Raw genomic sequence first — 24,784 nt, forward strand, 5'->3', positions numbered from 1 at the left:
TGGTTTTTGAATCCTGCCTCCTCTACCTGCAGCCTCCACAATACACACAAAGTCCTGCTAAATGGGGTTATAGTCAATGGGCTTCAGGGGACAGTGACAAGTCAGAGATCTGAATGAAGGAGCACGGCTGGGAGAATTGGAGTTACGGAGCCGACCTGTGGGGATCTGAGTTTCACGACTGATTTAAAACCAGGAGATCTGTCTATGATGACAATGCCCAAAGTCTAGAAGGTTCATCCTAGCAGGAGTAGGACAGTCAGTCCACAAAAATCCCATGGGAATGAGATTAGGGGAGACAACAGTGATTTCTAATTCAGGTATTTGGAGCACCAAGGGCCCCAGAAGTCTCTTTGCTCATGAGTTAAAGCATCTTTATGCTGGAAAAAAAAATGACGCTATTATTCAAAGAAGTGTGTTGTGGGAGGGCGGGGGTGTACATCCTTTAGGAGAGAAAGTAGGTCCCGAGTGAGATCCCAGGAGTAGGAAAGCCAGCACTGTTTGTTTTGTTTTCTTCTTTCCCTCGTGCTCAGTGGTACAGGAAACACAAGGAGAAAAGGACCCATCGCCTTCCTCCAGGCTGCTGCCAATATTGTGTAGAGAAGAATAGCTGAAGAACATGAAAACAAATCTTCACATTTCCTTTTAACAGTGTGAACTTTGAAACACTTTCTGACTCATATTTTAAAATCTCTTAAATTTGAATTCACCTTTCTTCATGTTGTTTTTCTCGAGGCACTAGGCTCGAGTCCAAAAATGTGTCAACCGACTGCTCCCCCAGAATCAAGGAGTCACAAAGCCTGGGCCCCCTTCTCCCAGCTGAGTAGGCAGGGAAACCTGGCTTTGACCTTCCTACCCTTCCTCAAAGCTGGGCCTCACCTCAGGCCTGAAGAGCCAAGAAATAACCATTGTAAGGGGAAGAGGAGGTATTTGGTATTATGCCTCAGCAAGAGGCCATTCATTTTGCTACAAGCAACAGTTGCCTCTGGGGTCCCTATTTCTGCACCCCTAAAAACATCATTGCTGTCTCTTAAGGTGCTTTTGGCCACAGGTAGCAACATCCAATTCAACTGGCTCAAATAATAAAGGGGCTTTTGTTGGCTTGGATAACTGAAGTCCTGAGACCCCTTAGTTAAAGGACCCTGTTTCCCTCTGGTGACTGCCAAGCACTGGCTTCATCTAAAAGCCGGCTTCCTGCAGGGATGGTGGCAAGATGGCTTCCAGGAGCAACTGGGTGTTATGCTTCCAGTTCACAGCTTGTCAGAAGAGAGAGCTTCTGATTGGGCCAACTCAGGACACGTGCCTAGCCCCAACCACTCACTGCGGCTGGGCTCAGGCCGCTGCTGACAGGTTCTGGCCCATCAGGACCCAGCACTGAGTAATAATGTGGCAATACACAGATCACCACCAAACCAGTGCCTCTGTAGTTTTCCCAGAGGTATATTTATTCCCCCAAATAACACTCTTGTAATAGTCTTCTTTCTTTTTTGAGGGTGGGGAGTGTGAGGAGTTCTGTAGTACATCCTGCCCACTCCCCTGCCATACTTTGGGTGATGCTATTATTCAAAGAAGTGTGTTGTGGGAAGGCGGGGGTGTACCCTGCCATACTTTCTTGCCTTTCCTTTAAAGGGTCAGCCCTCTGGAGCTGGGTCTCTGCTTCCCCAGATATGCACTGACTCTGTCTCTCCCTTTGGGGTCAACAACAGGAATGAAGTTCGGACTTTGTCAGACAACAGGGGCTGAGTTAAGGCTCTGGGGGAAGAGGTGAACACACCTCAGTGGCCTGTTCCTGCTTCCCCAAGGGTCAAGTGCCTTGGCCTCAGACTTCCTGCTGGCCACAATCAAACTATTTTGGTTCATCCACCCAGATGTTAGAAAAATTAAGTACCCTGCCCTATTTCCCCTTGCTTCTGATTTCTCTTCTCATATCACACATACTTCCTGGATGACCTCACCCGACCTGGCCTCCATAGATCCCTCCCACAGATATCTTGCCAGTCCTGGACACTCTGTTGACTTGTGGGCCCATGTATCCCATTCTCTGCAGGATGTTCCGTCTGGATTTTCCAATGCTGGGCTTGCTGTGTCTCCATGGAGCTGGTTTTCCTCCAAATGAGGTCTTCCTTGGGGATCCCTTTTAAGTCTTGATGATAACCATTGCTCTCCCAGATCCCGGCAGTTTGTGCTGTGTTCCCATCACCCTCTGGGGCTTTCTCTGAAAGTGTGGATAGGTGAGCCCAGGTCTTACAAGGAGGCCAGTCTGCAGCCCATTGGAGCCATGGCTGCCGTGGGCTGCCCCAGCACCCAGGCCGGTGCCCTGTCTTGGGGCCACCCCGCTGCTGTGTTTGCAGCACCATGGCAGTTCTTTAATTAGACCAAGCAGGGATTTCTCAGACGGGGGTGGGAGGAGGTGTGTGGGTCTATTGGGGGAAACTAGGTCACCTGAAAACCAGTAATCAAGAGGGAGCTGTCCTCGAGCCTCAGCTCTAAGGAACCCAGAGGGGCGAGGTGGGAGGGGCTGGCGGGGAGGGCCAAGTCACAGAAAATGTGCCTCTGGCCCCTTTTATTGGCCCTTGGGAGACATTGTTCTCATCTTTCTCCAGGGGGCTGGGCAACTGCCCTTAATTCCTTTGCTGGGAGTAGGGAGGACACTGCAGTGGTGCCTTCTGTCTGCCTGGGGTCTGCCACCCTGGGGCCCATGGAGGGAGCACTGTGCTGTGAGTCAGGCCCCAGGTTTAGTTACTGCTCAGCCTCTGTATCCTTGGAGCACGTCACCCACTCCCATGTGTCTGTGCCATCCGTCCACTGCACAGGGACTGTGTCTGCCTTTACCCTGCGGCCTCTCTAGCCCTGAGCACAGGCCTGGCATGTGGTAGATGCCCCCTAAATATTTGTCAAACAAAATAATGAGTTTATATGAGTGCTTCTCTTGTAAGATTATTGCCACGAAGATCAATGGCAAGATGGGTTTCCCAAATGTCAGTCACTTATAACTTTTGCCAACACTAAACGCCATTGTCATTAAATTTTTCTTTACTATCAACTTGCTATTTCCAACTGAAATAGATTTGTTTAAAAAGGAAATTTTATATCACAACCATAAACAAACAGTAACTGTGAAAACAAATCCACAGGAAACAAAACAATGTTATTACATTCTATCCTAGATACAGTGGCTTGCCCAGGCCAGGAGCTGAGGCCTGCTTTCTCTTTGTTTACAAGGAGGATTGGCGTAGTTATAAAGATGTTAAGGGTCTGTTAGCATCAGACTGACACTTTTCTCTGGAGAAAGTCTGAAAGATTAAAAGAGAAGTGAAAAGCATATATACCCTGCTCTCTGTGTGGGTCCATGTTACGTCAAGACTTGTTCCTGTACTTTTGAAAATTTCCTTGGAATGGATTCTCCTTCCACACTTAGGGAAGCACTTGGCTGAGATGATGGCTGGGGAAGTTCTTTGAAAGGGATAAAGTGCTGTAACAGCATAAGTGATTGGTACCATTACTCTTATCTTTACTTTTAGCATGTTTTTGGTACCTTCCACTCAGAGGTGATCAATCATAATAATGAAGAAATGAGTAACTGTGTACAGGATCTTAGGGCTGAAAGACATCTCACAGAATACTTAGGCCAATCTGACACGGGTGGAAATTTTATCCTCCAGTGAGTGATGAGGAACTTGCCATCTCCTGAGGCAGCCATTGACCACAAGCACCTTTGTTGAACTGCTTGATGGACAGCTCTGGAGGCCAGCGTCTGTTCTTGGGGTGCACACAACTGCTTCCTTGTACTTCCTTGTTCCTCCAAATGAGGTCTTCCTTGGGGATCCCCTTTAAGTGTTGATGATAACCATTGCTCTCCCAGGTCCTGGCATTTGGGCTGTGTTCCCATCACCCTGTGGGGCTTTCTCTGGAAGTGTGGACTGGTGAGCCCCGGCCTCACGAGGAGGCCAGTCTGCAGCCCAATGGAGCCTGGCTGCCGTGGGCTGCCCCAGCACACAGGCCAGTGCCCTGTCTTGGGGCCGCCCAGCTGCTGTGTTCACCCTGTTCTGTGCTGGGGAGACTCACAGGCTCTCTATCCTTTCTTGTGCAGATTGGAGCTCTGGTTATTTGGAAACTGCTCTTTCATTCTGCCTAAGACAGAGCTTGCAAACTCAAATGACATTGGAGCTGGCAAATGATGTCAGTTAGTGAGGGCAGTTAGGTGGGTGTAATGGGGAGCATTGGGGACTATGGTAATGGAGAGGGTATGTGCCCTATCTAAAGGGGACAGCCCGACTCTACACCAGTTGACGGTGATGCCGTGTGAGCCCACTGTGGCCCCACACCAAGATGTTCTAAGAAAAGCTGAACCCCCGATGTTGGATATAAAATCTCCAAGTTGTAAATGTCAGCAATGAATTAAAATATTGTAAAACACGGTGTGGACTTCGACCAAACAAACCAACAAACATGATGTGGATCACAAGAGGCTTTCTGGTTAGGCCTGGCCCACAGCCACAAGTGGCTCGTCACTGCCAACAAGACTTCTCTGCTCCTTTTGGGCTGGGCAGCCATGTCCTCTTTGGGCCATGCTCGTGCATGTTGGTTTCCAGAGTTCCCTCCATTGTGGTCAGCAACTCTGTACACCTTTGAACGCTGCCTAACTCCCTCTCAGCTCGTGTCTGCTCCTTTCAACTGGTGAAATCCTACTTCTGCACTGAGATTCAAATCCGTTGTCCTGTATTCTGGAGAACCTTCCTTGAGAACCCCGCGCAGACTGGCTCTTCCGTTATCTAGCTGTGGTATGTTGGGTAAATGACTTAATCACTCTGTGCCTTAGCTTCCTCATCTGGAAAATGGGCATGATAGTACCTAGTACTGCTATTTTATTAGGTTACTGGGATAATTAAGTGGATTTATAAGATAAATGGACAGACAGAAGGCAGAGTTGGTCTGCATCCATCTCTGAATAAGGGCTCGTCATAAAGCAGGACTTCATTAAATGTTTACTCACTCGAGGAAGTGGAGTGAAATAAACTCGTGGTCTGCTAGCTCCCAGAGAGGTCTGACTATAATAATGATATTGTGTGGTTGTGAATTGAACTCTTTTGAACTCCTTACCTCTAAAAAAGCAACCAAAACATCTATCTAAGTGGCTAAAATAGAAAGCAGTGTCAATCCCAAATGCTGGTGGGAAACTGGATCACTCATACATTGCTGGAGGGTATGAAACCAGCACAGCCATCCTGGAGAAGAGTTGGGCAGTTTTCTTTTAAAAGTAAACATGCGCCAGGCACGGGGGCTCACGCCTGTAATCCCAGCACTTTGGGAGGCCGAGGTGGGCAGATTACCTGAGGTCAGGAGTTTGAGACCAGCCTGGCCAACGTGGTGAAACCCCGTCTCTATTACAAAAATACAAAAATTAGCCAGGCATGTTGGTGGGTGCCTGTAATCTCAGCTACTCGGGAGGCTGAGGTGGGAGAATCGCTTGAACCTGGGAGGCGGAGGTTGCAGTGAGCTGAGATCACGCCATTGCACTCCAGCCTGGGCGACAGAGCGAGATCTCAAAAAAAAAAAAAAAAAAAAGTAAATGTGCAATTACCATATGCCTTATCACTTGTACGCTTGGGTATTTGCTCCTGAGAAACAAAAGCTTATGTTTACACAATCTGTAGATGAATGGAACAGCTTTAAACTGGAAACAATGCAGATGTTCCTCAATAGGTAAATGGTTAAACAAATTGGTGCCATCCATAAAATGGAATACTACCCAGCAATAAGAAGAAATGCACTATCGATGCATGCAGCAATGTGGATGAATCTCAAAGGAATGATGCTGGGTGAAAAAAGCCAATCCTCAAAGGTTACCTGCTATCTGATTCTATTTATATAACATCTTTTGAAGTGACAAAATTCTAGAGATGGGGAACAGCTTAGTAATTGCCAAGGCAGGGACAGGAGTGGGTTGGAGGGGGAGCTTAGAGAAGGAGATGGATGTGGTTATGAACTGAGGTGGTAGATACATTGATACAATTGCATAAAACAAAACACATCCAAATAAGTACATGTAAAACTAGGGAAATCGGCATAAGATTGGTGGGTTGTATCACTGTCAGGTTTCTGGCTGTGATATTGTATAGTAGTTTTCAAGATGCTACCACTGGGATAAACTGGGTGAAATGTACACAGGTTCTCTCTGTACTATTTGTTACACTCCCTGTGAATCTACAATGATATAAAATAAAAAGTTTAATTAGTTGAAAGTGCATTGCAAGTGTATTCAAAACAGAAATCAAAACAAAACAAACAAAAGGCAACCAAAGCCAGCTAGCTTGTCTCCCGTTGAGCCTTGCCATTGGCTTATTTATGCTGGAGGTCACACCCACTCAGACCCTGGAACTTTTGCCCTTTGGGCATTGCCAAGCCAACCCCTTCCCCATTCTGCCTGTTTACTCTCCAGTCTCCGAACTGGGAGAGACATGAAGAACTATCTGGATCTGACCCAACCTGAGCACCCGAGGATTTAGCCTGAGCCCTGCTCTTCAGCTTCTGTAGAAAGGGCTTTTGGAGGGGCGGGTGACGCAGGCGACCCAGGAGATTAACAACGCTTCCTGAAACCAACCAGGGGCTAACCCAATACTCTTTGAGACCGTGGGCCACATCACACAGATGTAGACTCCTGCCATTCTTTCCTGTTACCCAACAACCCCAAACCGGCCTTGCCTGCTGGTTCACAGACATGCTGCATTTACGTCTCCCTGCCATTCCTCCTCCAAGCTTGTGTCTCATTGCTTAGGTGTCTTAACATTTTGGGCCAGCTCTTTTTAAAAAAAGTATTTTTATTTTTTTGTAGAGATAGGGTCGCGCTATGTTCCCCAGGCTGGTCTGGAACTCCTGGCCTCAAGCTATCTTCCCACCCTGGAATCCCAAAATGTTGAGATTGCAGGCATTGAGCCAGTGCATCCAGCCCCAGCTCTTTTTATTCCTTGCACCTGTAACTTCTGGGAGGTGGACAGGACACTTTGCAGGTGGAGGAACGAGCTTAGAGAGGATCAAGTGATTGTCCTAAGACCCTTTCCCTCTGTGTCTGAAAGTTCATGGAGTCCGTGCTGAAGACCAGCTGGCTTTAGACTCTGAAATTTTGTTGACCTCATGTTATTTGAGACTCATGAGAGCAAGAGATGTAATTTTTTTTAAAGGTCATCCAAAGAGAGAAACTTTAACTAAGATTTTCTATGTCCCAGCAGTTCAGCAGTTTTCAAACTTTTTTGTCTTAGGATTTCTTTAGTTCCTTAAATTGAGCATCCCAAAGAGCTTTTGTTTATGTGGATTATATCTGTCAATATTTATCATAATATAAATGAATATTGAGAAATTTTTAAGAATAGCATTAATTCCTTTAAAATAAAACCATAAACCCATGATATATTATAACAATATAATAATCTATAACATATTTTTATTAGACTGTTATAAAAGCATAACATATATAACATTTTGATGAAAAATAGCTATTTTTCAAAACAAAAAAATTTAGTGAGAAAAGTGATGTTTAAAAATTTTGCAAAATTCTTTATGTTGAGCTTAGCAGCTGGATTCTTGTATCTACTTCTGCATTTAGTCTGTTGCAATGTCACTTTTCATATAGCTTCGGGAACCACTGTATACTCATAAGATAATGAGTAGAAAAGGTTAGTAATATCTTAGTATAGTTATGAAAATAGTTTTGACCTATGGACTTCTTGAAACGGTTTCAGGGATTCCCTATGGGGTTCCCAGACCACACTTTGAGAAGCACTGCAATAGTATATTGTTTCTTCTGGTCTCTTTCTGGTCTTGTCCGTCCCATCTCCAGAACAACTTGCATCCCATAGTGATCAGAAGAAAAGAGGCTTGAGCAGAAGCGTCAGATATTCATAATTCTGGGGCCTTGGATGTTTGTATAGTCTCCAGATTTTTGGGGATCTGCAGCCCCCATCATGTCCTGACCCTCCCTGCACCCCTTCTGATTCCAGCACTCAGATACCCAAATCCTTAAAGTAGGGTGACTCTGTACGAGAAAACTAAAATGGCATGGTTCTTGTTAAATAGCTGTGGCTAGAGAGGCAGACAACCAAGCTATCCAATAGAGCTTTCTGCAGTGATGGAAATATTCTTTATCTGCATTGTCCAATATGAAGCATGTGGCGATTGTGCACTTGAAATGTGGATAGTGCAACCAAGGAATTAAATTATTTTACTTTATTCTAATTAATTTAAATTTAAATAGCCACAGTGGCTACTGGCTGCTGCATTAGACAGCACAGCCAGACCTTGCTGCTACTTACAGGGCCACTGTAAGGATTTGCACTTCTCTTGAGGAGCAATGGAAGGAAAACCTTAAAAGCGTTTGGAACACGGGGCGTTGGGGGACGATCAGATCTGAGTTGTGGAGTCTGACACATGTGTTAATCTGTGTCTCCCTCCCTGCCACAGGCCACACCATGAGGCCCCAGCCCCACCAGAGGCCCCGCGCTGCCCTGGCCCCCGGTGCACCGTGCTAGCCCCCAGCCAGGGCGTTGGGGAGGGCGGTGGCCATGGCCAGCCACGTGGACCTGCTGACGGAGCTGCAGCTGCTGGAGAAAGTGCCCACGCTGGAGCGGCTGCGGGCCGCCCAGAAGCGCCGGGCCCAGCAGCTGAAGAAATGGGCACAGTACGAGCAGGACTTGCAGCACCGCAAGCGAAAGCATGAGCGGAAGCGCAGCACGGGCGGCCGCCGCAAGAAAGTGTCCTTCGAAGCCAGCGTGGCCCTGCTGGAGGCCTCGCTGAGGAACGACGCCGAGGAAGGTAGGCCCCTCTGTGCCTTGGCGGCCACGCAGCTGCCTTGGCCTCTGATCAGGGTTTGGAATCCAGGTTCTGTGCAGTAGACGTGTGGGCAAGGCAGGTCTGCAGACCCACTTCCAAGTTCCAGCAGCCCCATTCCTCTTAGGAAGTGGACGTTCCTAGGAACTTCGAATTTATCTTAGACTTCTTTTTTTTTTTTTCTAAGACAGGGTCTCGCTCTGTCTCCCAGGCTGGAGTATAGTGGCGCGATCTCAGCTCGCTGCAACCTCTGCCACCCAGGCTCAAGTGATCCTTCCACCTCAGCTTCCCTAGTAGCGGGATCACAGGTGTACTGCCACCATACCCAGCAGATTAAAAAAAAAAAAATTATAGAGATGGGGGTCTCATTTTGTTGCCCTGGCTGGTCTCGAATTCCTGAGCTCAAGTGATCTGCCCACCATTGGTCTCCCAAAATGCTGGGATTACAGGCATGAGCCGCAGTGCCAGGCCTAGACTTTTTGTTTAAACATCTTCATTCATTTGTTTTTATTTATTTATTTATTTAGACTTAGGGTCTTACTGTGTTGCCCAGGCTGGTCTCAAACTCCCAGCTTAAAGGGATCCTCATGCCTCAGCCTCCCAAGTAGCTAGGATTATAGGCAGGCCACCTTGCCCGGCTGTATTTTTTTTGGGAACAGGGATTCCAACCTTTGGCCAAGGAATACCATAATAACTTTCTTTCCCTCCCACAAATATTTACAGACAACCACCAATATTTACAGACAACTTCTTTTGCATTACTTTCCTAGATATAGTGGTGAACAAGTTGGATCTCATTTCTCCCCACCAAAAGCTCAATACTCACAGGATCTTGCATTTCATAAAGCTCTCCTCTGTGCCAGACCCCATGCCTGGCACCCTCTGAATGCTGTTCCGTGTATTCTGTGTATGTAGCCTTTGCTGCAGTCATAAATGGTGTAGAGGGATGGACTCTGAAGTGAGACTACCTGAATCTAAAACTGGCTTTCTCAGTTCCCTACGTGAGCTTGACAAGTAGACAAGTCTCTTCCACTCTCTATACTTTGTTTACACCTCTGTAAAATGGGGCTAATAAGAAAATCCACTTTAAGGGCTTGCTGTGAACATTAAGTTAGAAAATCCCTGGGAAGTTCCTAAACATGGTCCCTTATGCTGAGGAAGTGATTATTACTGTTTTATTTTATTATATTAGTATATTTTATTTACATTATCAGAGGATGTCCATAAAGTCTGAAAACAGATATAGACAATGCTGTCTAGGACATTTTCATTCTGTAAAGTGAATGAGTAAATAAATATAAACAAACATGTATACACGTTCATATAATCTATGTTTCCAGATTTTTTTCTTTTTTTTTTTTTTTTTGAGACGGAGTCTCACTCTGTTGCCCAGGCTGGGCAGAGTGCAGCGGTGTGATCTCGGCTCACTGCAACCTCTGCTTCCCAGGTTCCAGCAATTCTTCTGCCTTAGCCTCCTGAGTAGCTGGGATTATAGGCATACACCTCTACGCCCTGGCTATTTTTTTAAATTTTTAGTAGAGATGGGATTTCGCCATGTTGGCCAACCTGGTCTTGAACTCTTGACCTCAGGTGATCCACCTGCCTTGGCCTCCCAAAATGCTGGGATTACAGGCATGAGTAACTGCACCTGGCCTATGTTTCCAGATTTTATGGATACCTTATACTTGTCATATTTAATTTAATTATATTATTTTTGTGTCTCATGAGCTAGATATCATGATCCGTACTGCGTACAGTGCTTTAAGAGCCATGTATGATAACATCCATTTTACAGATGGGGGAACTGAAACTCAGAGAGGTTCAGAACCTTGACCAAGATGGCAGAGCAGGATCAGAACCACCGGCATCCGACTCTTGTCACTGCCCTCATGGCCTTATAGGTTTGCTTCCTGTTGTAGGAATGAATGGAGGATCCATGATGTAGCCACAGCCCCCTTCCCTGGGCTTGTTCGGAGGCAGTCTCGCCTACTCATTGTGAGCCAAGGTCTGTGCACCCCCCTGTTCCCCTTGGCACCTCTGGCCCATCCCTGTATAATAAGCCTTCCTGGCTGTCCCTGGAGAGGCCTAGCCATGCTTCCTGGGTCCCTGCACACACCTTCCAGTCAATGAAAGAGCAGAGAGGTGTGGCACTTCTGGCCCAAGAGGGTGCTGGGTTTTAGTCACCTTGCTCTTCAGATTCTAGAACCCTCTGAGAAGTGTAATTCCACTTCCATCTGGCTGCAGAGGGCTCTAGGAAATGAGCCGAGAGGCATCCCTGGAACCACTCTGCTGGGAGCTGCTCTGCTGAGAGCCCGGGGTGAGCAGCCCAGGTGAGAAGAGAGGGGGAATCTCGGGCTTGGGGACATGGCCCCGAGGCTCCTTCCCACGTGCAGTTTGCCGAGTGACGCGGCAGCCCCATCCCCACGCAGTGGGTGGCTTGTCATGATGTCTAATTTTTGTTGGGGGCGGAAGTTCATCAGCTCTTCTCTCACCCCTCGTTATTGACTGCCTTCTTCCTTGACAAAGCCTCATTGTCCCTCCCTGAGGGGCTCTGTGCATGGGCTGTGGGCTTCAGACCATCCTCCCAGCCCCCTGCCCAGCCCCTACCCCTTGCTGATGTCTTGTTTCCTGGTTAGAAGGAGCACTGGGCTGGGAGTGGAGGGATCAGTGCCCCGCAGCCCTGCCTGTGACTTTGAGCAGCTTGTTTCACCTCTCCAGGTCCAGTTTTTTTGTTTTGTTTTGTTTTTGAGATGAAGTCTTACTCTGTCGCCCAGGCTGGAGTGCAGTGGCACAATCTCGGCTCACGGCAACCTCTGCCTCCTGGGTTCAAGCGATTCTCCTGCCTCAGCCTCTCAAGTAGCTGAGACTACAGGCACGCACCACCACACCCAGCTAATTTTTGTATTTTTAGTAGAGTTGCGGTTTCACCATGCTGGCCAGGCTGGTCTCAAACTCCTGACCTCAAAGTGATCCGCCCACCTCGGCCTCCCAAAGTGCTGGGATTACAGGTGTGAGCCACTGCGTTCAGTTTTTTAATCTGTAAAATCAGGTTTTGAAAGCTTGCCCTCAAGAGGGTATGGCAAGACTTAGACAAGGTCCTGGATGTGACAATTCTTTGAAAGGTTACCCTGAGACCTGTACCAGCATGGTGATAATACGCTTTATTTTGTTTTGTTTTTTACAGACCTTAATGTTTTTCAGAACCTAAACATGCACAAATACATTCTTCTTGTAAAAATCAATCAACATAGAAGTGTACAAAGTAAAAAGTCCTTTCTGTCCCTCCCTTCCTCCCTCTCTCCTTCCCCCACTTCTTTGCTTCTTTTTGTCCATCCATCACTACTGTTGTTAGTTTGATGTTTCTTTTCCAGGTTTTTTTTTTCATTTGCCTATGCATTTGTGGACTTAAGAGAAATATAGAGCCAGGTTTCTTTTTAAAAAAGTTTTTAAGTAAGTGATGGTATCCTGGATACATTATTCTGCAATTTTCTTTTTTTCCCATCCAACGGTATATCTTGGAGTCGTTTTCATGCCAGAACATGTACAGTACAGATCTGTGCCATTATTTTTATCTGCTGTGTAGTATTCCATAGTATGGATTACCAAAATTTTCGAACTAGCTCCTTATTGATGCAGATTTTTCCAGTAGCTTTGCTTTTGCCACAGTGAATGTTTTATTTCCATGTGCAAATGTTTATCGAGGACAGATGTGATGAAATTAAAGAGATGGATCTGAAGGTATTAAATTTGAATGAGAAAAGTGCTAGACCCCATGGGCTGGTCCCCCTCTCTCTATGGGGCAGCCAAGTGAGGGGAAGGGGCCAGAACACTGTGCTCTGTGGCAGGCTCTTGGGTTGGTTTTAGGGTCCACAAGTGTCTGGGTTTGGATGAGGGATGTGAGGCTGCCATCAGTCAGCCCTTGACCTCACTGGGCTATGCTCAGCTTCCTGTTAGCACTACAGAGCCTGCTGCTTTCAGCAGGCTGGGAACGGCTGCTTCTTGCTGGTGGAGCTGGTGTTTGGGAGGCTGCCGGGGTGTTAGCTCACAGTGGCGTGGGAGCGTGGGGTGGCAGCTCCCCCACTCCCCTGAGCTCACAGCAGCCTCTGAGTCAACCTCCCCCACCTGCCTGGGGAATGTGAGTTGTTTCCAGAGAAAGGCAGGCTGAGAACTCACTGAGTTTCATCCTGTGGTCCCACATTGCCTTTAGACTAGTGTCCTTGCCCTTGGACCTGCCTGGGGAATGTGAGTTGTCTCCAGAGAAAGGCAGGCTGGGAACTCACTGAGTTTCATCCTGTGGTCCCACATTGCCTTTAGACTAGTGTCCTTGCCCTTGGACCTGCCTGAGCCACATGCTCACTGCTCTCACTGCCATCACCCTCTGCCCCAGGCAACGCCAGTTCCACCAAGATCCTCCCATATTCCCTGCGTTATCTTACCTCCACACCTTTGTATATGCAATTCCCTCTGTCTGGGACACTCTTCCTGTGACTAACTCCTGTAACCCTCAGCTTTGAGTCCGGCGTGACCTCTGGGGAGCCATCTGTGAGCCTTTTCTGCACTCCTGCCCCATCACTGGTTAAAGTAGCAACTCAATACGTAGCTGATGTTTACTGAGAGACAGTGTAGTGTCATGGCTAGGAGCACAGACCCTGCAGTTTGTCCTCCAGGATTCAAATCCTAGCTCTACCATTTACTAGCTGTGCATCCTTGGGAAAGTTACTTTACTTCTCAGTGCCTCCATCTCCCCATCGGTAAAAATGAGGATGATGATGTACGTGCTTCATAACGTTGTTGGGGGGGTTAAATTAAGTTGATAAATGTTGAAGTGGTATGGTAAGAGCTATGTAAGTGATATAAATTGTTGTTATTCTACACTATTATTCTACATTTACGTAATCTATTATTACAACATGTTCTGATTGTCATCATTGTTATTATTTATCAGGTACTTTGTACCAGGCAGCTTGCCTTACATATGTTATCTCGGTTAATCTTCACAGCCACTCTCTGAGGTTAGAGAGTCAAACCCCATTTTTAAAAAATAGCTTGGGGTTCAGTTTACATATTATAAAATTTGCCCACTTTAAATGTACTATTCAATGATTTTCAGTAAATTTACAGAATTGTGCATCCATCAGCCACAATCCAGTTGTAACATTGCCATCGCTGGGTGGTGTGGCTCACACCTGTTATCTCAGCACTTTCGGAGGCCAAGGTAGAGGGTCGCTTAAGCCCAGGAGTTCTAGACCAGCCTGGAGAGCCTGTCTGTACTGAAAAAAAAAAAAAAAGCCAGCCATGGTGGCACTTGCCTGTGGTCCCAGCTACTTGGAAGGCTTAGGCAGGAGGATCACTTGAATCCGGGAGGTTAAATCTGTAGTGAGCCATGATTGAACCACTGCACTCTAGCCTGGGTGACAGAGCAAGACCGCATCTCAAAAACAAACAGAAAGCATTTTCATCATCCCAAAAAGAAGCCTCATGCCCATTTGCAGTGACTCCTGGTTCCCAGACCCAGGCAACTACAATCTACTTTCTGTCTGTATAGATTTGCCTTTTCTGGACATATTATTTACATGGAATCATACATTATATGATCTTTGTGATTGGCTTCTTTCATTCAGAATACTGCTTTCAAGGTTCATCCTTGGTGTGACATCATATATCAGGGCTTCATTCCTTTTCATTGCCCTGTAGTATTCCATTGTATAGATATGCCACATTTTGTTTATCCATTCACCAGTAGGTGAACAGTTGGATTATTTCTATTTTGGGGTAGGATGAAGAATGCTGGTAAGCAAATTTGGGTACAAGTCTTTGTGTGGATATATGTTTTCATTTCTCTTGGGTCATTACCTAGGAATAGAATTGTTGGATCCTATGATAAATTATGTTTAACTTTTTAAGAAACTGCTGTACTGTCTTGGAAAATGGCTTCACTGTGTGAATTCTCATCCCCCATTTTACAGATGAGAAATTTGAAGCTCAGAGAGACTAAGTCACCTGCCAAGGTCTCACAGGTTTTAAGTGTCAGACTCAATCCCAGGATTCAAACCCAGATCAGTTTCTCTGAAGCCCATGTATTTAACCACCAGGCAGTCCTGTACTTCCTGCTTTTGTTTTCACTAGAAAACTAGAGAACCCTAACTTGCGGTACTGATCTGTGTTTGTTTTGGCCTTAGGCATCCTGGTGTTTCTGCTGGCATCTTGGGCCCTTTGATTTGGGGGCCCAAGATAAACTCTTTAGCCCCAGATATAACTTCTTTCTAGGGCCACAATAGCCCAGCCTTCCTTGAAACCATCAAATGTATGTTAAGTTGTTAGAGACTTCTGTTTTTCTCTCAGAATGTGTAGGGTTTTCTTTATGGAAATTCTCATTCAAAAAATGTTTGAGTGATTCTTCTGTACTCTAAATTTAACTCTTATTAAATTTAATGATTTTTCTCACTGTAAAAGTTTTCAAACTCTTTTTTAAGCAGTGGAAACTTTTCTTTAAATGAGATATTATGCAGAAACCCAATATGTAAAACAAAGGAAGGAGCTGTTCTGACTGGGGTCAGGTGGGTGGGGTGCTCAGTCATCCCTGCCACCTGCAACCCCCTCCCCCACCCCCAGGCACAGTGCTGGACACCTGGGCCCTGCCACCCCCATCTTAAACCATCAGCTCATCTACAGGAACTAGCTCAGACTTTCACTTTTGGTGCTTTTGAAAAGGGAAGTTTCTTTTCTTCTAATTATTAAAAAAAAAAACCTGTTATTGTTACAGAAACTTTTAGAAGTACAGAAAAAAAGAAGCATTAAGAAGAAGATAAAATCACCCGTATTCCCCCTGAACAGCAACAACCATTGATAATATTTTGGTATTGCTGTGTCAGGCAGCGTCCTGGGAGGAAACAAGTGGTGATTTTATATGGGGTGATTTGTGGAAAGTTTGATAAAGGGGCAGTTTGTAAAGGGTTTAGGGAAGTGGTCCTCAAACTTTTTGGTCTCAGAGGCCCTTTATATTCTTAAAACCTGAGAACTCCTAAAAGCTTTGGTTTAACTGGGTTCTGTCTACCCATATTTACTGTATTTGAAATTTAAACAGAGGCATTAAATATTTATTCATTCATTAAGTCAGAATGATAAACACATTGTCTGTTGATGATCTGCTTCTGCGTAGCAGATGAACTCAAAATTTAGCAGCTTAAAACAATAAACATATACTGCCTCACACAATTCCTATGGCTCACGGATCCAGAGCAGCTCAGCTGGGTGGTTCTAGTTCAGGATATCTCATAAGGTTGCAGTCACTTCAGGATTTACCTGGGGCTGGAGAATCCATTTCCAAGATGGCTCACTGGCATGGCTCTTGGCAGGAGGCCTCAGTTCCCTGCCATGTGACCCTCTCTACAGGACAGCTCGAGTGTTCTCTCAGCATGGCAGGTGGCTTTTTTCAGAGTGAGTGATCCAAGAGATAGAGGAATCCGCAATGCCTTTATGACCTTGTGCTGGAAATCATGTACCATCACTTCTACCATCTTCTATTCATGAGAAATGACTCACTAGGTCCAGCCCACACTCAAGGGGTGGGGAATTAAGCTTCATCTTTTGAAGAGAGAATTTGTGAACATGTTTTAAAACCACCACATGTTAACATAAATATTTTTATGAAAAATTATATTTTTCAAAACAAAAAAAAGCAATGAGGAGAGTAGCCTTGTTTTATACTTTTGCAAATCTTTTTAAGATCTGGCTTAATGGAAGACAGTTGGAGTATCTTATCTGCTTCTGCCTTCAATCTGTTGTGATATGTTATTTTGGTTGAAGTAAATAAAGAAAATATTATGTAGTTGGAAAAGGGAGGAAATATTTTAATTGCTTTTTCAGATATTGTGGATATTCTTTGATACTACATCTAAACTCAACAAGTAGTAGTTTCTTAAAGGTTAGTTGCAGTGTGGAATCTGAAGCCATATCAATTTACATCAAAATCCATTGGTCTGTCTTGCATTTTGAATGGTTCTTTTACCCATGTGTACTTTTTTTTTTAATGTAATATATTGGATCTGTTAGAAAATATTGGTTCACTGAATTATACAGATCTTCCAAATGTTGACACATTGCTTTATACAATATAAGAAAATGTATAGTTTCAATACCAATCTTGCCATACAATTATTCAAGTACTGGGAAACTGTAAGTTCGTGGTAGCTATAAAAGTTTCCTAAAATTTGGATTTTTGCTTAAAAGTTCAAATTCTATCATTGGTAACAAATGCTGTCAGTTGTGAGAAGATCCATTTGCCCTTTTTAGGAAAAAAAAACACTGCCTGTTAAATACTCAAGTCTGAATAACCATTGTTTGCTAGACATCCTTTAAGTAAAACTAGTGCTTCATGAGAGAAGAGGCTAGCTTAGCACACAGCTTAAAAAATAGCTCAAGTAATGCAGTTGGAGACAATGATTATTCTTTTTTTGAACTTCCCATTTTGTCACATGGAATATTAAAAGGACATGTATTCAAGGATTAAGGTTTCATAAAATTAATACATTTTACTGCTTTATCAAGGACATTTTTAAGGGAAACTGGTATTAATTTTTTTCTTTTGATTGCACATACAAAACAATGAAGATGGTGATTGCTAGTACAGCTTGGTGCCACTAAGTTAATTCTGTTAAAACAACAGTAGTTTTACCCACCATTGCTTTTACACCATCAGTGCAAATGTCAACACAGTGAAAAATGCAAGTAATTTCTTAGTGTTACTGTGAAAATTGTTTTGATGTTTTAATACCCTGAAAGAGTCTAGAGACCACTTTGAGAACCACTGGTTTATGGGGATCAACAAGGAATGGGGCAATACCCTGGGATAGCAAAATTTGGGAGATCTTACCCACCCCACCCCACCCCTCGGGCCTGAAGGAGACAAGGAAATGAACCTACTGGAACCTAAGGAAGGCACCGTATGGAGAGGGCTGCCTAAAGGAGCGGTGGCTGCCACTCCATGCCCCTGCCATTCTGGTGCTTTCGGTGACAAACCTAACCAGAAAGCAGAATGCAAGGAAACCTTTGATGTAGTGCAAGTCAACTGGCTTCCTCAGGCATGGAGAGGGGAAGATCTAGAGGGACAGATGGGGCAGAGAGTGAGCCCAGCTGTCTTCAACCCTTCGGGTCTACACACAAACAAGGAGTGAGTTTGTGTACATTTAAAAAACAACTTTTAGGGCCAAATGTGGTGGCTCATGCCTGTAATCCCAGAGCTTTAGGAGGCTGAGGTGGGAGGATGGCTTGAGCCCTGGAGTTCAAGACTGCAATGAGCTGTGATGGTGCCACTACACTCCAGCCTAAGTGACAGAGGAAGACTCTGTCCCTAAAAAATAAATAAACAAATAAATAAAAATGTAAAAGTGAAAACAACTTTTACCCTAACATTCACTTGTGAATTCAGCAAAATTAGTCATCTGCTAGAGCTGTGGTATCAGGGAGAGCCTGTCTGAGGAGGTGATTTGGGCTCAGACCTGAATGTGGAGGAGTCTGGAGGAAATGTACAAAGGATGTGTGATGGGAAAAGGGTTGGCATGTTTGAAGACAGGAGAAAGATGGGAGGTGGAAGAGTAGGGGGAGGAGGTGGTTGGGGGAAAGCATACTGACCTTAGAAGACTAGAGTAGGAACTGTACATTTGATTTCGATGAAAAGCCACTGGTGGTTTTGAAAGGGGAACCATATGATGAGACACAGATTTTGAATCAGGGATGGTTTTTCCTGGTTGCTGAGTGCACAATGGACTGTAGGAATCTATTTTCACAGGACCATAAGGGGAGCAGGGAGGCTCATGAGAAGCCCTCATAGCGTTGGTGAGAGCCTGTGGTGGTCACTGGGCGATGCAGAAATCAGGAGGTGGAGCCCACAGGGCTTCTGTGTCAAGTGACGGAGGAGAGACTCAGTGACGACTTTTGGGTTTTTGGCTTGAACACCTAGGTGGATGACAGTGCCACATTTTGAGACTGGGAAGATCGGAGTAGGAGGGAGGAGGGGATTTGGAGAGAATTGAGTTCTACAGGACTGTCCAAGTTGACATGTCCTTTTAACATCCACATGGAGATCTTGAAGAGGCAGATGAATATGTGAGTCTGGAGCTCAGGGAGGTATCAGGGATGGTTGTAATACTTGGGAAGTCATCAGCATGATACAAGTGCAGTATTTTCAAAAATGCAGGACTGTAGGAGGTCATCTAGGAAGCAATGGTAGTTGGAGCAGAGAAGGGATCGCAGAGAAGGGATCACTAGAGAAAGCTCTGGGACACCTCAATAGCTGCATGTTGACCCAAGAAGAAGAGAACAAAGGAGACCAGAATCATCTACTCAGAAGGTAGAAAGAAAACCAGGAATAGTGTGGCTTCTCAGAAGTCTGGAAGAAAGGACTGTCAGCTCAGTCAAATGCTGTTGAGGGGTTGAATATTTTGTCTTATCTTTATATACTCTTTGGAAAAAGAGATTTCTAAAGATGACATCATACATCCTGTCATGGATGTTCCATAATTTATGCAGCTACTCCCTTATTGTTGCATTTTGAGGCCATTCCCAATTTTTGCTACTATAAATTATGCCGTGGTGAATATCAATGTATAAAAGTATTTGGTTGGCTGGGCGCAGTGGCTCATGCCTGTATATCCTAGCACTTTGAGAGGCCAAGGCAGGAGGATCACTTGAGCCCGGGAGTCCAAGACCAGCCTAGGCAACATAGTGAGACCCCCATATCTACACAAAATTTAAAAAATTATCCAGGTCTGGTGACGTGTACCTGTGGTCTTAGCAACTTGAGGGGTGGAGGTGGGAGGAACTCTTGAGCCCAGGAGGTCAAGGTTGCAGTAAGCTGTGATTGTGCCACTGCACTCCAGCCCAGGTAACAGAGTGAGACCCTGTCTCCAAAAAACGAAATAAATAAAATAAAAATAAAAAGCATTTGGCCATAGCTTTGATTATTTACTAGGTAGATTCCTAGATGTTCATTGGCTTTGAGGTCTCAATATAAACCACTCATTTGACTACCAGAGAGGTTGTATCAGCTGTGTGTATCCATCCCTGCTGTCTCCCCACCTCATCACTACCTGTCACATCAATGCTGGATGATGACATTGAAAACACACCTTTGCTGATATATTTGATATATGGAAAATAGTCCTGTTGTCTTAATTTGCATAAAATCGAGACAGTTAAGGTTGAATACTTATTCATAAGCTTACTGGTCATCTCTCTCCTTCTTTGAGTTGTCTAGTTTGTTTGTCTTTTTTGTTGTTGTTTTGAGATGGAGTCTCACGCTGTCCCCAGGCTGGAGTGCAGTGGCACAATCTTGGCTCACTGCAACCTCCGCCTCCCGGATTCAAGCAATTCTCCTGTCTCAGCCTCCTGAGTAGCTAAGATTACAGGCACCCACCACCACACCCGGGTAATTTTTGTATTTTTAGTAGAGATGGGGTTTCACCATGTTGGTCAGGCTGGTCTCAAACTCCTGACCTCAGGTGATCTGCCTGCCTCGGCCTCCCAAAGTGCTGGGATTACAGGCATGAGCCACTGCACCCGGACTATTTGTCCATTTTTTCTACTAGTGTGCTTCTTATTGGTTTCAATGATTGTGTACGTTTCTGTTTGTGTGTGTGAGAGGAGACAGGGAGAAGGAGAGAAAGGGGGAGAATGACATTGGAGGGAGAGATGCCAACTCTTTGTTGTCATATATGGTTCGTACATTTTCTGCAGTGTGTGTATGTGTTTGCTTTAACATTTTGTTTATAGTAATTTTTTATGCCTTGGAGTTCTTATTTTTTATATTGTCAAACCTAATGATACTTGATTTCTTTTTTTAAAATCATTTTATTTTTTGTTTTTATCCCTTTAAAGCAGGGACCAGAAAACTATGGCCTGAAGTCCAAATATTCCCACTGTTTGTTTTTGTAAATAAAGTTTTATTGGAACACAGCCATGCCCACTCATTTACCTATTATCTATGGCTGCTTTCACATTACGATGGCAGAGTTGAGTTGTAACAGCGACCATGTAGCCTGCAAAGATTAAAATATTTACTATCTGGCCCTTTACGGAAATACTTTATGGGCTCTTGCACTAAAATGTTTCCTCATCTAGTGATGTATATTAAACCTATGTTTTCTTCTAGGGTTTTTTGGCCTTATTTAAATAAATAGGTAGTATTTCTGGACTTCATTTTAGTATAGAGTACTAAATGAAAATCTGTCTATATTTTGTTTCCAAAGCATCATCAATTGTCCCGACATCCCTTCCTTCCCTACGAGTTTGTGAGGCCACCCTCGTACTCTAAAGCCTCATCTGTAATGAAGGGTAACTCTCCAACCTGTCTATTCTGTTCCAGCAACCTATTTTGGTGCCAGTTACATACCGCTTTCATCCTTGTAGGTTTATATTGTGGCTTAATATGTGATAAAACAAGTTTTTCCTCAGATTACTCTTCTTTTTCAAAATGTTCCTGGTTATTTTCAGCTGTTCACATAATATTTAGGACTGTTTGGTCAAGTTTTCCCTCCAAACCTCAAAAATAGATTTCTCCAAAGCTTTGCAGGGACATGGATGGAGCTGGAGGCCATTGTCCTTAGCAAACTAACACAGGGACAGAAAGCCAAATACAACATGTTCTCACTTATAAGTGGGAGCTAAATGAAAACACATGGACACATAGAGGGGAACAACAACACACACTGGGTCCCTACTGGAGGGTGGATTGTGGGAGGAGGGAGGACATCAGGAAAAATAACTGATGGGTACTGGGCTTAATACCTGGGGGATGAAATAATCGGTACAACAAACTCCCATGACACAAGTTTACCTATGTAACACACCTACACTTGTACCCCTGAACTTAAAAGTTTTTTAGAAATTAAAATAATTAATTAATTTGGACAAAAGTGATATGTTTATCATACTGAGTTTTTCTAAGCAGGCAAATGGCACATGTCTCTGTTAAGCATGTATTTTTTCTTGTCCTTTAGGAAAGCTGTAGGGTTGTTTTTTTTTGTTTGTTTGTTTGTTTGTTTTTGTTGTTGTTTTCATATAAGTCCTGTTTAATGTCTTAAAAGGAGGGCTTTGGGTTTTGTTCATTAATGTTATACCAAGTGAATTTACTGAATTCACCTTAGTCTTGGTTTTTCAGTGAGTTATCTTGGGGGTTTCTATTTAGAAAAGAACATTATTTGCAGATGATAAGATTGTGTGATCATTCCAGTGTTTCAGTGACCCTGGAGATCTGAGTCCTATCCAGATTCTATCCTCTCTTCCCTTCTCTCCAGGCTAACTACTTCTGTTCCTTTTCATATTCTTTTATGACATGTGGCTTTGAGATTTGTGAACATGCTCTACTCTGTCTACGTTCTTCCCAAAGTCTGATCTGGCTCACTCTAGAGTGAATGGAACTGTCACTTTCCTCGTTCTGGTTGGTTTTGCCTGTTAGTACGACTTAAGTTTCCATTAGGTTTTTGGGTAGCTGCTGTTGACTCATATTGAATTTATAAGAAAACAAAACCCCCAAGTCAGTTTCCCATTAACGAAGCTATATTTTTCCCATTCTGATTAAAAAAAAAAAAAAAAACCAAAAAACTTTGTTGAAGCATAATCGTCAGACAGAAAAGGGTAAAACTGGTTGTATTTTCATGTGCTGAGCATACCCATGTAACTAATCAGCACTCAGATCATGAAACAGAACATTACCAGCACCCCAAAAGTCTTCCTGGACACACAGTTGGTTTTTAACATTGAGGTCAAGCTCTACATTTATCTTGTTGAGCTTTGAGCCCAATTATCTACCTGTTCAGATAATTTTGGATTCTTGAATGATACGTTAGGACTTTTGTGTCACCAGTGACAAAAACTCAAGCTAACAAGGTTAACAAAACAGTGTTCATGTAGTGGGGAATTCAAAGATAGCACAACTTCAGGCACATGTGGATGCATGAGACTACCAAGAAATGTCTCTGAGAAGACAACTATCAGCAGCTTGAAATATATATCCTAAATCCTTTTGGCAACCTCAATAAGAATAATTTCTTTTCCCAGAAGTGTCCCAGGCTCAACAAGTCCCAGAATGGAACCTCATTGGCTATGAGGTCAATTCCTGAGTCAATTGTAATGGGTAGATAAGGGAAGCAATGCTATGATTGGTCTGATTGGAGCCATATGCCCACTCCTGGAGTCTGCTTCTCCCAAACACATGGACTGACACTTGGTATTGTGTTGTACCCCACTTCCCCCAAAAATATTGGGATGCTATTTCCAGAAGGAGGGAGAATGGATGCTGGTCAGGCCATAATTAAATATATTCACCTCAAATGAAATATTCACCGGCAGTTTCTACTCTATATCATTCATAATTGCAATAAGGATTTGCCTTCTAGACCAGAACTGTGCAATAGAATTTTTTTCTGATGATGGAAATGTGCCGTCCAATACAATAGCTGCTAAATTTTTGATTGTATTTCATTAGAAATAATGTAATTAGTCAACTGTGGCTAAGCTAGAGGCTGCTGACTTAGAAACACAGTCATAGGCCATTATCCAAATCCCTGATAAAAATGTTAAATAGGGCCCAGCGTGGTGCTCACGCCTGTTAATCCCAGCACTTTGGGAGGCTGAGGTGGGCGGATCACCTGAGATCAGGAGTTCGAGACCAGCCTGGCCAACATGGTGAAACCCTGTCTCTACTAAAAAATACAAAAAACAACCAGGTGTGGTGGTGGGCACCTGTAGTCCCAGGTACTCGGGAGGCTGAGGCAGGAGAATTGCTTCAACATGGGAGGTGGCGGTTGCAGTGAGCCGAGATCATGCCACTACACTCCATCCCGGGCAACAGAACAAGACTCCATCTCAAAAAAAAAAAAAAAAATTGTTGAATAGGTCATGGGCAGAGATGCTGCCTGGGGCCACACCCCTGGAGACCTTTTCCAGAGTAATGTGTCAAAGTCAACTATTACCCATTGGGAATAATTGTGCAATTGAAATGAACTTAACTACATTGTTATTTGCAGTTGGTATGTGGGAACAGTAGCAGGAGTCTCTACAATTAAAAAAAAAAAAGAGCTGGCTGGGCATAGTGGCTCACGCCTGTAATCCCAGCACTTTGGGAGGCCAAGGTGGGCAGATCACCAGAGGTCAGGAGTTCGAGACCAGCCTGGCCAACATGGCGAAATCTAGCCTCTACTAAAAATACAAAAATTAGCTGGGCATGGTGGCGCATGCCTGTAATCCCAGCTACTCAGGAGGCTGAGGCAGGAGAATTGCTTGAATACAGGAGGCAGAGGTTGCAGTGAGTTGAGATTACACCACTGCACTCCAGCCTGGGTGACAGAGTGAGACTCTGTCTCAAAAAAAAAAAAAAAAAAAAAAATCTTTTCCTACAAAACGTGGAAGATGATTTCTCTCTGAGGGTTAAATTACAACAAAATGTGATGGATCAGAGTAGCGATTCATGCACAGATATTTATGGAACATAATCTGGACATAATCAGGCTGGCACTGGTGGTTCAGTAGTGAACAAAACAAAATGGGCCAGGCCACCTTGGAGCTCAGAGTCTAGCAAAATCATTGTGAAGAGAGCATAGTATTAACATGCTTAACAATGGATGGTGTTATTATAAAGAAGGCCTTGCCGGGTATGGTGGCTCACACCTGTAATCCCAGCACTTTGGGAGGCCAAGACAAGAGGATCACTTGAGGCCAAGAGTTCGAGACCAGCCTGGGTAACATAGTGAGACTGTATCTCTACCAAAAACAAAAACAAAAACAAAAGCCAGGCATGGTGATGTGGGCCTGTAGTCCTAGCTGCTTGGGAGGCTGAGGCTAGAGAATTGCTTAAGTCCATGTGGGCAAGGCTGCAGTAAGTCACCATTGTGCCACTGCACTCCAGCCTGGGTGACAGAGCAAGGCCCTGTATCTCGGGGCGGGAGGTGGGAGCGTTGGCGGAAAAGGCCTT

At 44.4% G+C, this 24,784-nt stretch overlaps 1 protein-coding gene across 1 annotated transcript in view; it reads left to right on the plus strand.

Annotated features, from left to right (window-relative positions):
* Positions 1-24,784, plus strand: part of PPP1R16B (protein phosphatase 1 regulatory subunit 16B) — a 118,041-nt gene that overhangs the window by 22,212 nt on the left and 71,045 nt on the right. The window contains exon 2 of the mRNA XM_024239086.2: positions 8,452-8,802. Within this exon, the coding sequence (XP_024094854.1) occupies positions 8,553-8,802 (250 nt within the window). The 5' untranslated portion in view covers positions 8,452-8,552. The remainder of the gene's footprint in view (positions 1-8,451; positions 8,803-24,784) is intronic.

This window comes from Pongo abelii, chromosome 21 (assembly GCF_028885655.2).
Source record: "Pongo abelii isolate AG06213 chromosome 21, NHGRI_mPonAbe1-v2.0_pri, whole genome shotgun sequence".
Taxonomy (NCBI): Eukaryota; Metazoa; Chordata; class Mammalia; order Primates; family Hominidae; genus Pongo; species Pongo abelii.